The 18,647-nt window shown below is 32.7% G+C and overlaps 2 protein-coding genes across 3 annotated transcripts; one reads left to right on the forward strand and one right to left on the reverse strand.

Moving 5' to 3' along the window:
* Positions 1–48: 48 nt before the first annotated feature.
* LOC136230490 (NADH dehydrogenase [ubiquinone] iron-sulfur protein 4, mitochondrial) lies at positions 49–4,419 on the reverse strand. Of its 2 annotated transcripts, XR_010689407.1 has the most exons (6): positions 4,138–4,419; positions 3,374–3,462; positions 2,749–2,878; positions 2,502–2,565; positions 1,490–1,519; positions 49–348 (listed from the first exon to the last, which is right to left on the reverse strand). XR_010689407.1 is itself a non-coding variant. In XM_066019570.1 (5 exons), exons 1-5 carry the CDS (start codon positions 4,306–4,308, stop codon positions 298–300), a joined length of 471 nt encoding a protein of 156 aa, XP_065875642.1. In that variant the 5' UTR covers positions 4,309–4,414; the 3' UTR covers positions 49–297. The 2 variants fall into 2 exon arrangements, 1 of the variants encoding a protein (XP_065875642.1); XM_066019570.1 differs by lacking the exon at positions 2,502–2,565 and having other exon boundaries at positions 4,138–4,414.
* Positions 4,420–11,692: 7,273 nt separating this feature from the next.
* Positions 11,693–18,338, forward strand: LOC136230139 (telomere repeat-binding factor 2). The gene is made up of 7 exons (XM_066019081.1): positions 11,693–11,850; positions 12,490–12,670; positions 12,881–13,095; positions 14,670–14,754; positions 15,349–15,432; positions 16,176–16,523; positions 17,993–18,338. The coding sequence occupies exons 2-7, from the start codon at positions 12,521–12,523 to the stop codon at positions 17,999–18,001; spliced, it is 891 nt and encodes a 296-aa protein (XP_065875153.1). The 5' UTR covers positions 11,693–11,850; positions 12,490–12,520; the 3' UTR covers positions 18,002–18,338.
* Positions 18,339–18,647: the final 309 nt, after the last annotated feature.

Genomic DNA, 18,647 nt, shown 5'->3' on the forward strand with positions numbered 1-18,647 from the left:
GCAGTGCAGTCTGATGAATGGAAATCATAATCAAAAGATTTCAAACCATAACCCAACAAATGTTAATGAGCTTATTGAAGCTTTGTATAAAACATAAAATCTAAGATAACAACTGCAAATTAGAAGAACAACCCAATTATTATTAAAAGAGTTCACTGAGAACAAATGATTTCTCAGAAAGTACATTGCTGCCGCATGCTGAAAAGAATATCAAGTGAAGAGAACTGCAAATCATTTTTGCACAGCTTCTGTCTTGTAGAACCAGGAAAAGAGTAGACAAGTAATACAATTATTTCTCTAAGCTTTTGGAAGACCCTTAAACTTGAAATTATCTGCATATGACTTTGCCTGAAAGCAGAACAAAATTTCAAAATACATTCCAAATGGTAAAAGCTATGATACATGTAATTTGTTACACGAAATCAGTGAAGTGTGGTTAATATCAAGAGTTACATCTGTCACTTAAGTTAATGTTTTAATCACCGGATAAACTATAAAAAGATTTTCAAGCACATGGTATTTTTCGAGTTTCTGATTGATCCATTATTTAACAGGAATTCGTTTCCCATGATCCGATGTTTAAGACATCCCAGTTAGTTAGAGAAAATAAATATGCACAACTTTCAACTATCACATAACATAACTAAACCTCATAACTATTCCATGTTCATGTTCACAGTCTATGGTACTCAAATTCCCTTTAAACCACCAGAAAACAGCACTAATGTCAATTCTCTACTGATTATGAGATTTGTCAGTAAGGTGCGGTCGGGAAGGACTCAACCAAGATTTTCTCTCAGTTATCTTCCTAATCCCTAATCTTTCATGACATAGTTCAGAAAAGAAGACACTAACAATGCTCTATAAAAGAAACCAATAAACTATGGGAACCTAGAATCTCTTATATTACAAAGTTCCATACCATTTTTTTAGATAATTGTTTGTGCTTAATCTCAACGACTTTACATCCACAAAACTACAATTTAACTGTCCTTGGATCAAATGAAAATCTGTTCTCATACATTCAACAACAAATAGAAAAAGGAGGAATCTAATGAGCATTTATTCTTTTGGTGCACTGAACTTTGGGATATTTAGAAGGATGTTGCTAGGAAATGTAAAATTCCTGTTCACATTGTGAGGTGGAGAAAATGGTAAGCTGGATGATCAATAAAGCTTCTGGAACATCTGCCATAGCTATTGTTCGAGGAAGTGCATTTAAGCAGACATTTACTGGATTTGGAATGCTAGAAATCTCTGTATTTTTGCTAATGATTCTTTTAATGATAAGAAAGTTTGGTATCAGATTCTTGATAGTGTAAGGGTTCAGAGTTATTCTAGGATGTGGTTCTGTAGGGTGTAATTTGGGTTTGTTGGCAGAAGGTCCAGTTTGTTGTATTGTGTTTTTTTATAACTCTGTTTTGTAGTTGGTTTGTTTCTTAATACAATGGTAATTTTCTTAAAAAAAGAAAAAGAAGAAATCTCATACCTTTAATAGCGGTGTATGGCGCTTTTTGACCTGCAAATAATTTCATGACAGACAATCAAATGAAGGTTTGGAAGAGGAGGCAGCCATAGTTATTAAAGGTGCACTAAGGTGCAATGGTGTCATGGAGCCTAGCTGCTAGGCTCAGGTGCGTGCTTGAGTGACATAAAGCGTACTAAGGAAAAATACTATGTAAAATCATAAATAACAACAATTAACATTTCTAAAATGCAACAGATACTCAAATATTGAAGGATATCCAATTATTTATAATCTTAATCATAAAATGCTCTACTAACTCTTCCGTAGTCATTATTCATTCATAATAAAAATTCTAAATCTAGAGACTAAAGTTCAATCAAATCCTAAGTTAATTAACTAATAGTCTAATTACTACTTTTCATCAAGAATAAAGTCTCCATTTGTGATATTTCTGAACTCTTCAAGGAGCATCGTTTTTTTGTATTCTTCTTCACGATATTTCCTGCTGTCCAAATCTTCTTTCCTTTTTTTCATTCTAATTTAATTTCAGCCACAAATCATACAGATTGGGGAGGTCTGAGGTTAAAACATCTTATTTTTAACTTGAAACCCTAAAAAACAGAGTGTAACTTAATTTGTGCCTAGGTGCGCCTCTGGCAAGGAACTAGGCTCAAAAAGGTGCACTCAGTCGTGCGCCTTTTGAGCCTGAGGCACGCCTTTTATAACTATGGAGGCTACGTAGCAGAAGCAAAGTAACACATGATGACAAGCACAACAGGGGAAAAAAAGCTAACAGTCTTTTCAAACTGGTAATCACCCTACATATTCCATTTGTAATAGTTCATTACAATATACAAATCCCCTAAACATATTTCAAAACTTAGAGAACTTTTACCAATAAAAGATATTTCAAGGGTAAAAACCACCCAGCTTAGAAGTTTTAATAATGCCTAGTGCATTCTCTCCCTTCCTAGGGAAGTCACATCACACAGAATTTCAACAATAGGGCAATAAGAGCACAAATGAATCTCACATTGTCACATCTGCCACTGTTATCCTAACTAGCAACACTAATTGTTTGTATAGCAGTCAGGAAACTGAGAACATAAATACCAGGAGAAAGACAAAATTAGCAAAATCATCAAAAAGCATTAGAGAAGTGAAAATTAGAGAAGGGCTAAGGAATCCTTGGAGTCAAAAGTGCCACAGTTGAATATAAAAACATAGCAACTGAACTGTTTCAATTGTAAATTTGACAAAACAAAAGAAGTAAGACGTACCACATATTCCCAACCATGTCGCGCAGCAAATTCCTTGGCAGATTCTTCACTGTCAAAACCAAGTGCAGAATCGCCAACATGGGAATAAGGGTCCCCTGTGGACGTCCAACCCATTAATGGATTTTCCCACCTACACAAGCATTAGGTAGTAAGAGATAGCTTCTATATCACATGTTCAGGAGCAAGGGTAGTAGATCCCTAATTCATTCATAAGCAGTGGGAAAATCTATTGGATTAACTTCTGAAAACTGGTCTACTAGTTAAAAATCCTAGAAGATGGACTTACAAGCCTGCGATATATTTCAAAGTAGAACATATGCAATTAATTGAGTCTGCGAACAAGTAGAACTAATCCATAGTCAATATTGAAAATTCATAAAGTACAGAGATAAAACAGTGGAACCTGAACAAGGAACATTTGGTATTTTCTAAAAAAAAACTTGAATGCTCTAAAAAATCTCTCGGAAACAAAATCACAAGTATAATTATGGAAATCTGAAGCTTCTGCGAGCAATATTAGACCATTCAGCAAGTAAAAAATTTGCATGATTGCACCACAAAAACGTAGTAAAAGATGAAAGCAAATTTCTGATTGAGGAAAAATACTGCTGAGAAGAGCACATACTTTTGTGTTGACACAAAATTGATTTTCCATTTTCCAACTTTTCCTGATCCTTGTTGAGTTGCAGTTCTAGCTGGTGAGTAAATTACTACCTGCAATCGACAACAGATATACAATACTAATCAAATCATTCAAAAAAAAAAAAAAAAAAAAAAAAACAAAACAAAAGGTCAGTGATGATGAACAGGAAATGTAAGTGATTTCTGTAGAGTTGACAGCACAGTTCAGTGCCAGCTGAGTTGGATACAGGTCTAGTTTTTCTGGATTCTACTAGCGGGTTGAATGGAAAACAAGTCCAGGCCTCAAATTCATGCTAAAACATGCATATTCCAACGAAAGATGAAGGGGCTCCTAATTTTTTTATAGAGTCACTTAAAAAAGAAAGAGCTACAAAACTTAACAAGCATACAGACAAAACAAAAGTTTACATTTGTAAAAAAATAAATAAACAAATTTCTTACAGACCTTAGTCATATAACACCTCAAGAATTATCTAAGAGCACCCAACAATATAACTGCTGAAAATTATTATCGATTCACACTTTTCATATTAGTTACAAGTTTCCAATGGTTTTCCCCCAAATCGAACAAGCTTCTCTAACCAATTAAATTCAGCCAAGTTCAGTGACCACAATTTTAAAAATGTAAATTTTCAAATCCCTAATCAATGGAATGCATCAAAACACTTTGAACCGGGAAGGTAACAACTTGAACTTAAGCTTAGAAAATAAACCAAATTGATAATATAAAAAAGGGAAGGAGAATACCCTCCTTCGAAGGTGCTCGTCGGGGATCCCGGAGACCATACCGATCTCGCCCGGCTTGACCTCCGCCTCCACCAATGCATCCGTTGCAGCCGAGAAAGATCTAGAAACTGAGCCCAGTTGTGTGCCCAGGGCGCGACCATGGGTCCAAATCCGTTGCAGAGAACTCGCCATCTCGGCTCAAATTGGATTCGAAGTGAGAAATTGGTGACCTTTTTCAGCTTCCTAGTATCGTTTTCTTTTTCTTTTCTGAAAATAAAATATTGTTCGTGTCATCTGTCTCCAAAAATTGCAAACAGATCCTCAAGTTTAGGATATTTCACAAAATGGTTTATCTATTATCTATTTTATATCCGATTAAAAAAAATATTGGAATAAGCTCCAATATTAGAAGACAAAAACAATTTTATATGTAATATCATAAATAACTATACTCTTAACATTTGTAAGCGGATCAGTAATATTTTTTACATTATTATTTTATATCCGATCATAAATAACCCACATAGTTATGATTTTTGATATCAAATCTTAACATGCTTATCATATTATCACTTATCAGTAATATAAAAAATATATATATGTATACACGTGAAATATATTTTACCTAAACTAACTTTCTATTTCGTGATGTTCGTGTGATAGTATAATGTCTTCTCTTTAGTGTTGCATATCGGACCACCGACAAACTTTCACATATGTCGTTGGTTTTGTCGAAGCCATCTGAAACTTCCTTATGGATGGATCATGTTTGAATGGGTTAGAACTAATCACACACGCTTATTGATTTGAGTGTCTCATCATTTGATGCCTTTTATCAGTACAACGAATTGGACTGCTCACGAACTTTCTCAGATGTCGTTGTTGAATCGAAGTCAACTAGAACTTCATTATGCTTGGATAAGGATTAACTCTGATGTTTTTCTTTTATTTGTTTACCTTGATTTATAGACAATTATATGTGTTATTTGTATGCCTTATTCCTAGACGCAACTTAAAACATTGTTATTGGCATCATTCTGCGTGAGTCTAGTTATTGGAAATGGAGTCACCACATGGATTAGTTCCAAGGATGTTACAAAAGATTGCTTGCAACAAAGCTGTGCGGATATGGGAAATCACGTAGGTTTGGAGAAGGTCAATATCTCCCAGAAAGAAATATCAAAGACCCCCAAAGTGCCCGGTGAACCCAACTATTCCTACTTAACACTCTAACGTACTTTTCGTGCATTATTGAATTCTTTTAATTTTATATTAAAATACATGTGTTTTATTGTGTCAATTAGAGTTTTAGGTTGAAATCGCTCATTATTTAGCCGAGCCTTTAGCATGCCATGTTTTCCGTTCAAAGGATATGGAAAATGAAAATAAAAATCCACAAATAAACAAGACCCAAAAAACAAAGACAAAATCAAATATATATTATACATCTTGATATTTCCAGGTCTTCAGTTCATGCCTCATATTCTCGTATAGTCACTTGATGATCTAAATTGATATTACAAATCATTAATAAATACATTAGAATAATAAAACAAATTTGCAAAATTATAGATTCTGGAGTGCGTAGCGCACTTCCAGCTTGTCTCGGGACTGTATGTGAGATATGTTATATAAGATGTAGAATAACCATTAAGATAATTTAAATGAATTTGATATAACACCTACTTTTAGAGTACACATCTTTCTAGATTTAAATTAAAATATATTTTCTTTACATGACCACTTAGGCTTTGCTTGGATGGGGGTTTGAGAAGTTTCATTAAAGTAAAAGGAGAGAAGGGGAGGGGAGGTTTTTAGAGATGAATTTAAGAAGGTTTTACAAAGGAAGGTTAAGAGTGTATATTACTAAAAACACCATTGATTATTGCTAAAATCTCCTTATCCCAAAAAAATGTGTCGTTCTTCGTTTTTTTTTGATGTATCACCTTTTCTTCTTTGTTGTATCATCAGTCTATGCTATCTCCTATAATTGATCAAAATTTTGAGTCCCCTGATTTTCGTCTTCATTTTGATTCCAATTTCTACCTGTGGAACAAGACACTAATTCTTTACCCCCAATAATTTGAATTTTGTTCTCTACCATCTGTCTATTTCTCTATGTTAATCAGTGTTCGTCTTTTTCTATAAAAGATTTCAATCTCTTTCTGATCACAATGAGTGCCTTTCAAATCTAAATTATTACAGAAAAGCATGTTAGTGGTTCGCCCAAAAAAAACTTATAGAAAGAACATGATGTTCATGGTGTTTTTGCAGGAACTCATTAGAAAGGGATAAATCTGTAAATTCAATTCACTTAACCTTCAGATCCCATCGATTTGGTGGGACTAAAATTAGAGATTTCTAGAGGTTCTTTAACCTTAAAAAAACTCTTCATTCTGAATAAACTTTCTCCCAAACAAGGTTACTTAGATAACCTCCCTTTAATTAACCTCCTTTAACCTCTATCCAAGCAGACCCTTAGGGTGACATTTTATGTCTCTAACACGCATGTTTATTTTTTAATTCATAAGTGGTAATATATGTCAAAAAAATCTGCTCCAATAAATAAATAAGGTGATATAGAATTTTATGCATTTCTTTATATATATATATCCGATGGACTATTTGGGGTGGGGGTGTGGGGGGAACATGAAGGAAATTAAGGCTAAGGTATAGCAGCGGAAATATAAAAATTTTAGCCTACTTCCTTTTAACCATAGGATCCGTTAATCGTTATTTCATATAAAGAGGGATAAGAAGAAATACCTTTCGATGAACAATCTATCGTTGTTAAAGAAGCGCCCACAAATCTTCTCCGAGATTCCAACCACAAAGTATAACACGGTGAGGTTAAGATGGAATCAACCCTTATGAGATGCAACCAAATTAGATTGCCTCTAATTAACCAACACAAGATCAAAGAGAAAAAGAGATGGATGAGATTAATCAATTGACGGAAGCCGTATGAATTCTTGTCCACGAACTAGGGGATGCGAATTCACTCTCTCACACTTAATGTAGGTTTCGAAAATCACACTAAGGGGAGGGGATTAGCTTCGTCGAAATTCTCATAGGGAGGGGGTATATATAGTCGCTTATATCTAAACCCTAGTTAGATAGGAATAGGTTACTTAATAGGAATTCCATTCGGAATAGGATTCCTAATTATTATCTTATAATATATCAAATACATTTAGGATAATAATAAATAACCTAATTGGATAATAATAAGAGTATATTAATCTAATTAAAACTCCTAAGTTAATTATCTCTTAATTAATTTAATTCACAAACCTAATCAAATTAGGATTAATGGAATTAAAATAATTCCTTATTTACTATATATAAATTTCGGCCCCCTCTATATAAATGGGCCTTACTGGGCTCAATTGGGCTTCCATCTATTAATCATATCCATCTCTCTTTTGGTTCCAAGTCTTATGTGTGATCCATTAGGTTCTTACTACTTCTGGCCGTATGCAACTATTAAATTAATTTCTTCAAGAATTATATTTAATCCTTGCATAACGGAATGATGTACTGAGTATGTTATAGGCAAGTCTGTAATCATTCCCCCAGAGTCCGTTAAGAAGACATGTTGATTCTGTCGTTAACCCTTCCGTATTAGTTACAGTATAATTCGATCCTTTATCAACTATATCCTTGAACTGAATCTTATGACTATGGGTGATGTCAAGTCACATATAGCGAGACGTTCGTTTTACTTGTACAGGCCGAGTCAACTCAAATAGATAGGTTAAGTGAAATCTGTATTTCTACTCTTAAGCTATCACCTTGCAAGGATTTAGAGTCGAGTCTTCCACAAGTGATCCTTGGATATATCTCCCATTAATCGGGAGTGATAAATGCTCAATCCAATGTATAACTACCCTGACATTACCTCCTGTGACACCCAACATTTGCAGTTCACACCCCAGAGTCATCTCTGTTAAGGATCGTGGGACCACAGGATCAAAGTCTCACATTCAGTAATTCAGGATGACCAATTAACATTCCTTTGAGTCTGAGGATTACTTATACCTATTAATACCAATGAGATGAACAGGTGACAAGGATGAATCTACCCATCCTGTTATCTCAAATCGGATCCCCAATCCTAATGAACGACGTTTCATCGGATCTATGTAACTGTCCAGATATCTATATATATGAAGCTTGTGAGATCAGCTTTCTGTCGGACAGAAGACATTGTTACATACAAGTCTCAACAGTGATATATCAATCCTAAACATATCACTTGACTTGGGGTGGTTTTAAGTTTATTATAAAGTTTTGTCTCACTTCATGCTTGTATGAACACTTTATAATCACTTTAAACAAACTTACGGATTTCCTTTTATTAGACTTTATATAGTGCTTAAAAGGGATTGCCTTTATATAGTTATAAAACATATATCTCATTAAAACAAATGATATAAAGAACAATTCATTTACATTAAGTTTGTATCCTGCAACAATTGACTATAGGACACCAAACCCCAACAGAACATAGGATGGTCGTGAGTAGTAAATGAAATGAAGACTATGAGTCACTTATTCACTAAGGAGCAGATGGGGCATAAATGAGATTGGATGAAAATCCATTGGAAATTATGTAAAGATCTAAAGGGAAAAGAAACTAAATTAGGATGAGATCCTATTAAAAGCATAATAAATGTTCTTGATGAGTGATGGAATACAAAAATACAAGTAAGTTAAGTATAATAATATTCATTTCAATTATAAAATTTAACTAATTAGATAATTTATGAGTAATTTTATTTTCACTTGTAATTTCTAGAAAAATACAAGTTATGCTCCATTTGCTTGAGAAAGAAATTGGATAGGATAAGATGTTTATGAAAAAAATCTTATTCGTGTACATTGTGGCTACTAGTGAATATGCATATCTTCTAGAATTTTATGTAATTATATCGAAAAGTATCCAATTTATGATAACATGATTAATTTGGTGCAAACCAACAACTTAAAAAAAAAACTTTTGAAGATCATTTAGAAAGGATGATGAATCCATATTCTGTTTTAGGAGGCTCGCCAATTTAGATTGGTGATGATACTATGAACTTCGAAAATACTAATAGAATTGATACTCAACAGTATGTAAACAAAAGAGAACAAGGACATTTACAGACAGCGTAACAAAGAAAAAAAAAAGACGGTAAGAGAAAAAAAGTCTAATGCTACAGAAGTTACAAATGTTATGAGAGAATTAAAAGAAAAGTATGGAAGTAAGTATAGAAAAAAATATTATAATACGTGAAATATTTGGAGAGCGATCTGATTGTTCTATTATAGAGGTCTTGGATGATGTGTTGAGTTTTCCATAAATAAAAAGTGGTACTGATATTTATTCTTTTTGCGCGGATTTATTTGCTGATAAAACGAACAAAGAAACCTACAATACATTGAAAAATGATAATATAAAGGTTAAATGCCTTAAATATCAATATGATTAAAAAAGGAAGTGAGTGGTTAGAAAACTCATTTCATGTCTTTTATATTTTATCTTTGTTAGTTTTTTTTTTTTTTTTTGCAATTATTGACATTTTAGTTAATTTAGATTTGTGTAAATTTTATTTAGTTTAATTATGAATTTTTATATTTATATAATAAATTTGTTTCTAAAATTAATTTGCATTTTTTCTTCATAAATATGGATGTTGTGCATAAATTAATTTTTGATGATGAAATAATAATTGTCTATAGTTTTGATATGTTATTCACATTTGTAATGATTGGTTTGGAAGACACTGCTCATGATGGACCATTATTTCTATATACTATCAATAAAAAGAAGTAAATTTTCTCAAACTCCGAAGATAGTCATATTTCATTTTCGATTTTAGCATATCTTGTCTTGTTCTATTTAGTTTCTTCAGGATATATGTAAGGAAATATTATTTGGTGAGTACTGGATATCCACAAATTGAAGGGTATCTTGCATCATATAAGGGAATAAGATGTCATATGCCTGAATTTCAATGTGATGGTCGACCAAGACGGTGTAAAAAGACTTTTATTCGATGACAATCATTTACATCGACCGAATTTTTGGTGTTTGGAAGGTTAGGTGGAGAATTTTACGAGTGATGCCATCCTATGCATTTTCTACATAGAGAGATATTATGAATGCTCCAATCACACTACATATTATTTTCAAAGAATTGCATTAGTAGATCTAGGATACGTGTAGATGTCGATACCGCTTTTGTGCCATATGACTCATTGAATAATTCAGACGATATTGATATAAATAAAAGTCATGAGGAAATTGAAGCAACTCATATGAATGATTTAAGAGATTAGATTGCTTCTAGCCTATTCAAAGACAAAAATTAATCTTTAAAATGAATAAATACTATAGCATTTTTAATAACAGTTTAAATTTTAACATATAGATGTTTATGAAAAAAAATAAACTTATTTATAAATTATTGTTATTATTTTAATTTTTATTTAATAATTTAGGTACTTTATATTAATTTTAAAATTAAATTTATATATTAATTTATCGATTGATTAAAACATGTCTATATTAGTCATTTTATGGATTAATAATAATAGACAATCATAATTTTATCAAATACTAATAATCAAACAGTAACAGCAAACAACAAACAGCAACCTGTGAAACATGTCTATATTAGTGATTTTAAAAGAGTGTTTATTTACTCCATTTTCTCATTCTGTTTGTTTTTTCATATAAAAAAAAAGTGTGTTTTAAGTGTTTAGTTAAAGAACTAGTGTTTGCATTTTATACATAAAAAATAGATTTTTTCAAAAGCAGATAATCTCTGCTTTTTGAAAAAACAACTTTTTATAACTTCAAATAGCAAACTGTAACAACAAACAATCACGACAAGTAAACCAAACGGGTCCTAAGTCTCTCTAGATATTGAACCCACCCTTATTATAGTTATATTATATATTTAATAACTTTTTATAAGGAAAGTAGATAAAAAATTTGGCTTAAATTGTTTAATTTTTTTTATAGCTTAAATCATTGTTTAACTCTTGAACTAATCAAAGTTTTATCACTTGTGATATTTGGCTCCTAATCTATTTTAATTAGTGAAATCTCACTTAATTTGGATAAAGTTTGACATACTCATTTAATTTTAATTATTTTTATATAAAAAAATCTAAGTGATAAAAAAACTTTAAAATATGTCAACGTCACGATGTCAAATCTAAGTGTTAAAGCATCGCAACATGTCTGCATCTAAAATTTTACCAATTAAGAAGTACATTGACAAAAATTAAATAGATCAAGATTAAACAGTGCTTTAATTCTTTTCTAAATTCATAATAATAATAATAACAATAAAATATTATTAAATAGTATACGAAAAAAACAGTGGGATTTTCCAGAAAAGCAATAAAAATGAAGAATTATAGGAGAGTTTAGTTTTTAGGTTGATAAAAGTTGAAAGTGTGATAATTTGCAAAAATTGGGGCCAAAATGGAAATGCTTATACATTTAGGGGAAGGAAGGACAAAAAAAAAAAAAGATAAATTTCCACGGCCAAAAATAAAAATCCAAAAAAAAATTAAACATAAATATGTCCACTCTGTTGTTTGGAACCCAGAATCAGAAACGTAATAAATAATTCTCAGCTCTCAAGCCTTTAAATCCAATGATCCCCATATGAATATTGAATTCTTCACTTCTTTCACTTTTTTTCCCAACTTCTCGCTGGTTCCTCCGATCAGGTAAAACCATGCGCTCCACTCACCCGAAAAACCCACTTCAGCTTTTGTTTTGTTTGTTCCCCTAAAGAAATCATCATCAACATTATGTGTGTTTTTTTCTCTCAAAATTTGTTTGATCTGTACTGTATTTTCGTTAATTTCAATTGAATCAGGTCTACCTACTCAAATTCCAGTTTTGGCTTACTGGGTTTTGTTATTTCTTTGTGACGAGCTTTTCTGTTTCCTGGTATTTGATTCTTGTATGTGATGTCCGCAAAAGGAAAGTTCTAATTTCGCGAACGTTAAATTAGGCAAAAAAAATCTTTATTTGAATGGATATTGGATGAAATTTATTCTATGTCAATTTTAAGCTTAAATTTTGTATGATTAATACTTATTTGCAGCTGGATGAATCTCTCGATTATCTCCAATTGGGCACTAGACGAGTAAGAAATTTAGTTTCTTTTTGCTTCTTCATGGAGAAATTCATCCGTAAATTCAATGAATGAAAGAATGTGTAACTACCAGTAGTCGCTTGTAGAGTATTGCTTTACTCTGATTTGTGATTACGTGTTTTCTGCCTTTATGTGCTAAGCTGAGGTGCTTTTGAATATTTTAACACTGGAAAACTTACATAAACGTGTGGAATTGAACTTGTAGACATTTTTGTGAGGTTGTTTAACCTCCCTGGATGGGTGCTCCTAAGCAGAAGTGGACAGCAGAAGAAGAGGCAGCCCTTAAAGCTGGAGTCCATAAGCATGGGACAGGCAAATGGCGTACAATACTTACGGATCCTGAATTCAGTTCCGTCTTGCGATTAAGGTCAAATGTTGATTTGAAGGTAGTTATGATATGAAGGTAGCATGTTTATTTTGTGCTACAAAAGAGAGAAACACACATTCTCGCAATTAAAGCCAAGGATTTTCTTATATGAGCCTTTTCTTTTTTCTTGCCATTTGCTATCTTAAAATTCTGTGAAAAATAAATAAATTATATATCTGACCAAATAAAACATTATACTGTAGTAATCATGTAATGTACTTGTGTCCAGGATAAATGGAGAAATATAAATGTGACTGCAATATGGGGGTCGAGACAGAAGGCTAAGCTCGCACTTAAAAAAAGTCCACAAACCCCTAAACGTGATGAAAATCCTAAGGCTTTGAGCACAGTAGTTCAGGGTGTTGAAGAAATTGTTGATGCTAAGCCTCTATCAGTATCCAACGGAACACCAAAGAAGATTGGTCCAAAGGAACTGGTTGCTAGGTTCTATTCCTTCTGATCATAGATATTGGCACTTCATTGTTGTTGTTATCATGTATATGTGTGTGTTTTATATGCATGTATATCAAATAGTCTGTAATCTGTAGATATCATATTCAAAAGTTAAGCTGTGAAGTTGTTGTTGTAGCTTTACATTGAGCAAGATGTGGAATGGGTTAGCTTGTCTAAGCCTGTGAAAGAAAGACGAGTTGTATGGAGTGGCTCAAAACCTTCAAATAGTTTAGGCATGAGGCTATGTTTTATTATTGCATTTTCATGGGTCTGTCTGAGATCTTTAGTTTCTTTCCTCTTCATGGAAAATCTTCTTTCTTTGTAGTCTGCCACCATTTGTTCTCTCGGGCATGAAGTTCCCATGATTTTGTAGGCATTCTTAGGTTAACTGATGTCCTTGATCCACATGAACAACTGATTTAAGTGCAACAAAGAGGAACCATAAGAATTTAAGCTTGGGAGCACTATATAGCTATGAAGCATGGAAACTCTTCATGACATGCGTTTCCCCGTTTCCGGCAGATGTGGGAAATGGAAACTCTCGGAAACTGGTACGAAATGTTTCCGGGCACGTTTCCCTAATTATGCAAAATATGAAACGTGTCTGTCAATTTTTAAACGGTTTTGCCTACCTATTTTGATTAAAATTTTGGAAATTCAAACTTTCTATTTTGCAATTCCTATTCAATCTAAGATTAGGAAAATTGAAACTTTCTATTTGAGAGACAATTCCTTCCTTGTATACTTCAATTTAAAGAACTTATCCATATTGCTTTCTCCTATAATCTTTGTCTCTTGAATCTCGATTGAGCTTGGACTTTCTTCCTCTTGTTCTTCAATCTTATCTTTTTAATGTATTATTATATTTTTAATATTTATAAATATGCCCCTATATTTTTAATATTTACACGTTTCCGTTTCCTATGTTTTCCAGAAACTACGTTTCCCAGTTTCTGTATCTGTTTCCGTGCAACATAGCTATATAGCAACTGGATAACCTTGTGGGTGCTATTTTCAATTCAAAGAACAGTTTCTGTTTTATAGAAAATCTTATGTTCTAGTCATGTGAAATAGCTTTATCCAATATTATTTGCTTCCTCTGCCTTTTTTCTGGCTGCTACTTTCTGTTACTAACATATATGCCCCACGTAGTTGTAAGACAATCTGTCATTATGTGATTTCATACCACAATGAAGGCCTTTAGACCCTGTAAAATTGTTTGAATTTCATTTTTAGTCATTATTCATGAGCACATATTTTTAACTGAATATTTACAAACAATAGTACGCTTAATACATGGCTTTTGGTGAAACAAGATGTTTGCTAGAAAATGGCTTCATAAAAATTTATAACCCTTCATAGTATAATTTGTAAAAACTGAAAACGTTGGTAGTTATGATCTACAAATGGTTTATATATTTAGGAAAAGAAGCTCCATTTTCATGCTTGGAAAGGTAAGGTGGAAGATATTGCTGAAGGTCGCTTTATTTTTGTAAACCAAACTGTCCTTATTTTTAGTTTGATGTGATTCATGAATAATTCTGTTGGGACTATTGCAACTGTAGGTTGGATAATTTGATATTCGAGGCTATTACTGCATTGAAGGAATCAAGTGGTTCTGACAGATCTTCGATTGCTTTGTACATAGAGGTACTCTATCATGAATAAATATTAAATATAGTTACACATTATGTTTCAGTTTTTATAATTCTGAATAGCTTGCTTAGAGCATCTACAAGAGACTCTTAGTCCACACTCTAAAAATAATATAAACATCTGACTCTTAGTGATTTGTGGAGTGATTAATACATATCATCAGTAGCAATACTCCTCATATTCACTACTTATTTATTATTTTATCATTAAAATTATTAAGTATTGTTATATTTACCAATAGTGAGAGGAGAGAGATAATAAATTATATATAAAAAATGAAATAAGGAGGGGACTAAGAGATAAGGAGGCTCTTAGGGATTTGAGGAGTCACTAAGAGGCCGTTGGAGTTGGTTTTTAACTCTCTCTCCTCAAATTTTAACTTAACACCCAACTAAGAGGCTGTTGGAGATGCTCTTAATATCTAAATGTTCTCTCTTTCTCTGGTTTCTTTCTTCCTATTAATTATCCACAGATTTTGGATTGAAATGAAAGGAAACAAACTCAAAGCTGCTCTTTTTTCTCATTTTTCCATTGGTATGTTCTTTGTGTTCAAACTGGTTTTAACCTTATAAACTTCGAAATATGTAGGACAAATACTTGGTATCCCGAAATCTCAGGAAGGTATTGGCAGGAAAACTGAAGCTTCTGGCTGCAAATGGAAACTTGATCAAGGTTATCTGTTAACTTAACTCTAATATAGCTGAAAGAATGTTATCCTCTTTGGAAAACCTTTGGTCTAAGGGCTCATTTTGTTTGAGAATCCTACTGACTAGATTACTTATATAATTATATTCATGAGGATGGTTTTTATACTATTATTTTAATCAAGTGCATCGACTTTTTGTCTGGTTGGTTTGCTTACTTTTGAGGATTTTATAATACAAAATAAAAAATGTGTTTTTACAGAATAATGTAAAATTTACTCAAGGAAAGTAGATGTTATTTTAGGTACGTAATTCCGCTTCCACCTTGGAACTTCCATATCATTAAGCTGTATGCTAATATGTCCAATTTTCTTGAGAATTAAATTTTAGTCCCTAAGAAGGTCAACTTCATTGGCGTATTTCCTCTGAGTGGAACAATCCTGAGAATGTAATTGTCCTTAATTACATGTAAATTTGATATCCAGTGAATATTTAATTATAAAAATTCAGTATAGGTTTCTTGCTACCTTGCATTTGTTTAAATCTTTTCCTAGTTTGGGTATGTAATTCATTAGAAATTCATATTGCTATCAACATACTTGATAATACTGTTGGTAGGAAAGGCACAAATTACTGAGGATTACTTTCACTGATTTTCTCTCTCTTATCCTGCTTATTCTGTCCATCTAAACTTTATATTTCTGAAAGCACTTTTCTTTATGTTCCGCTCTTTAATGAAGACAGATGCATGTCTATGTCTGTAAATGACAGATAAAGCACAAGTATAGGATACCACCTAGTTCAGCAGTTTCTGAAGGAAGAAAAAGTGTGTCCCACTCACTTCTAGAAGGAAAGCAGAAGGATTTGTCAAAATCTGAAAATAGTAATACCAAAATCCTCACTAAGTCCCAGGTCGACCAAGAACTATCGGATATTAGAGGTATGTCAGCCCTTGAGGCAGCTGCAGCTGCTGCAAAGGCAGTTGCAGCAGCAGAAGCTGCAATTGCAGAAGCTGAAGAGGCAGCAAGGCAGGCTGAGGAAGCAGAAGCTGAAGCAGAAGCTGCACAAGTTTTTGCCAAGGCTGCAATGAAGGCATTCAAGTGTCGTGCGCGTAATCTGGTAAAATTCTATTCTCTTTCTAGAGGCATATTTTACCATAATCATATATCAAGTACGTACTTAGATTTTTTTTTTCGTTGTTCCTATTCTAGGCATGCTCCTGAAAATGAAAATTTAGGTATTATAGTGAATATTTAGAATAATTTTTCTGAGCCTTGACCCGGAGTTTGAACAATTATGTTGTAATTATAATTTTCTCACCATGTCATTTTTTTGGGATAAGGTTCAAAAATACCCCTAACGTTATGAGCTAGGAGCAATATTACCCCTTAACGTTAAAAATGGTATAATTAAAGGCACATTGACAAAGTAGTCCAATTTTGGACATTACTAACAAAAGAAAAAATACTTGTTAAATATTCTGTTATCTCCAATGACATTAGCTTTGTTGGCCAAATAAAAAAAAAATTCCATAATCTGGTTCTGCTGGAAACGAAAAGACGACTTTCTCCGTTGAGTGCTGCCAAAATTGATTTCGCACTTCGGAAATCCGGCTCGGCTATAATTATTAATCTGAAATCCCTACAAAAAATAGGAGAAAGTTAAAAATCATCAAATTTTCTATCACAGTCTGCTAGAAAAAGCAGTTAAGTGAGAGAAATAAAAACTCAGATTCAGAGCTAAAAGCAAGAGGCCATGAAAGCACATACGAACCGATTTTGTGATTCTGTTGCGGTAAAGTCAGGGAAATCAAAGTGAAATCTACAATTTTGGGTTCAAAATATAAGTGAAATAGAAGCCAAACTGAGGAGATTTGTTAGGGATTTCATTTTACTGAAACTGCATATGGACATGAGTAGAAGGGGTTAGAGTGAGATTTGAGGATTCTTGAGTCTCTTTTTTTTCCATTGAATTGTTTTCTTGCTTTTGTGATGGAGAATCCGATACAGTGCGACAGAATTTGCTAATCATATAGGATACAACTAGTTAGGATAGGAGATAACGGAATATTTAGTTGAGAAAAATTTCTGTTAGTGAAATCTAAAATTGGACTACTTTGTAAATGTTAGGTCTTTAATTGCACCATATTTGACGTTAGGGTAATATTGCTCTTGGCTTACAATGTTAGGGGTATTTTTGCACCTTATCCCTCAAAGGAAAATTTTCAACTTCATAAATTTCATTCAACAAATGAAGTACTTCCATTCCACTCCTAAACTGTGTCATCTATATCTAACCATTTCAACGATTCGTTGCTTTGACACTTCGGATGGATAGATTTTACAAGAACTGGATGTGTTTTCTTTTGAAGAGTAATCTCACAGGACTTGCTATGTTTTGGCCAACACTTCCATACCATATAACCTATGCACAATGCATTTCTACTTACCTTTCTTTACATGGTTAGGGTGGTCATCATTAATCTGGAAAATGAGCTTCCTTTTGCATGCTATTTCTCCAAATGAAAAGTGACACGTTTCTCGTTTGCGTGTTGTTGATCTTATGGTATGTTTTGTAAACTTGTGCAGATTGCTTGAAATGGATACTGGGCATGAAACACACCCTACAAAGCATGGTATGTTGATGGAGCATTGTGAAACTTCCATGTTGTCCATAAATGTAAATGATTAATCATGTAAATCTTGGACATTACTAAACAAGGAAAAACTGTTCCATTGGTTGGGAACATACATAGAGGGTTTTTTGACATAAAAAACTTTATAATGAGGTAAAAGATAGGCCGTGACGAAAAAAGAGATATAGGGGGTTCTAGATTGGCGAAAATTAGACGGATTGCTTGTTTTTTTTTTTTCTCAGCTACTCAATCTAGAGGAAGAGTGATTATAAGTAAATGGCCTCCAAATTTGCTTTGTATATTTCATCGTTTTATGCTTGTTTCTTTCAAACTGGACATTTTCGCAAAAAGGATCATAAAAACCAAGAAGTGGACAATTGTTCAAATTAAGATTTGTCAATAGTGAATTTTGCTATATCAAATAAGTTATCTTACATTAATGACATCACTTGTTTGTGTTATGCTGGAAGTGATATGCAGTGTATTACTAGAGAATGGAAGAATAAAGATAATTTTGGATCACATTTTAGGCTTAACTAATTTGCTTAATTATATAAAAGATATTAAATGTGGGTTTGGTTTTCGTTTTTGTAACTCTTTTATATTGT

This window comes from Euphorbia lathyris, chromosome 5 (assembly GCF_963576675.1).
Source record: "Euphorbia lathyris chromosome 5, ddEupLath1.1, whole genome shotgun sequence".
NCBI lineage: Eukaryota > Viridiplantae > Streptophyta > Magnoliopsida > Malpighiales > Euphorbiaceae > Euphorbia > Euphorbia lathyris.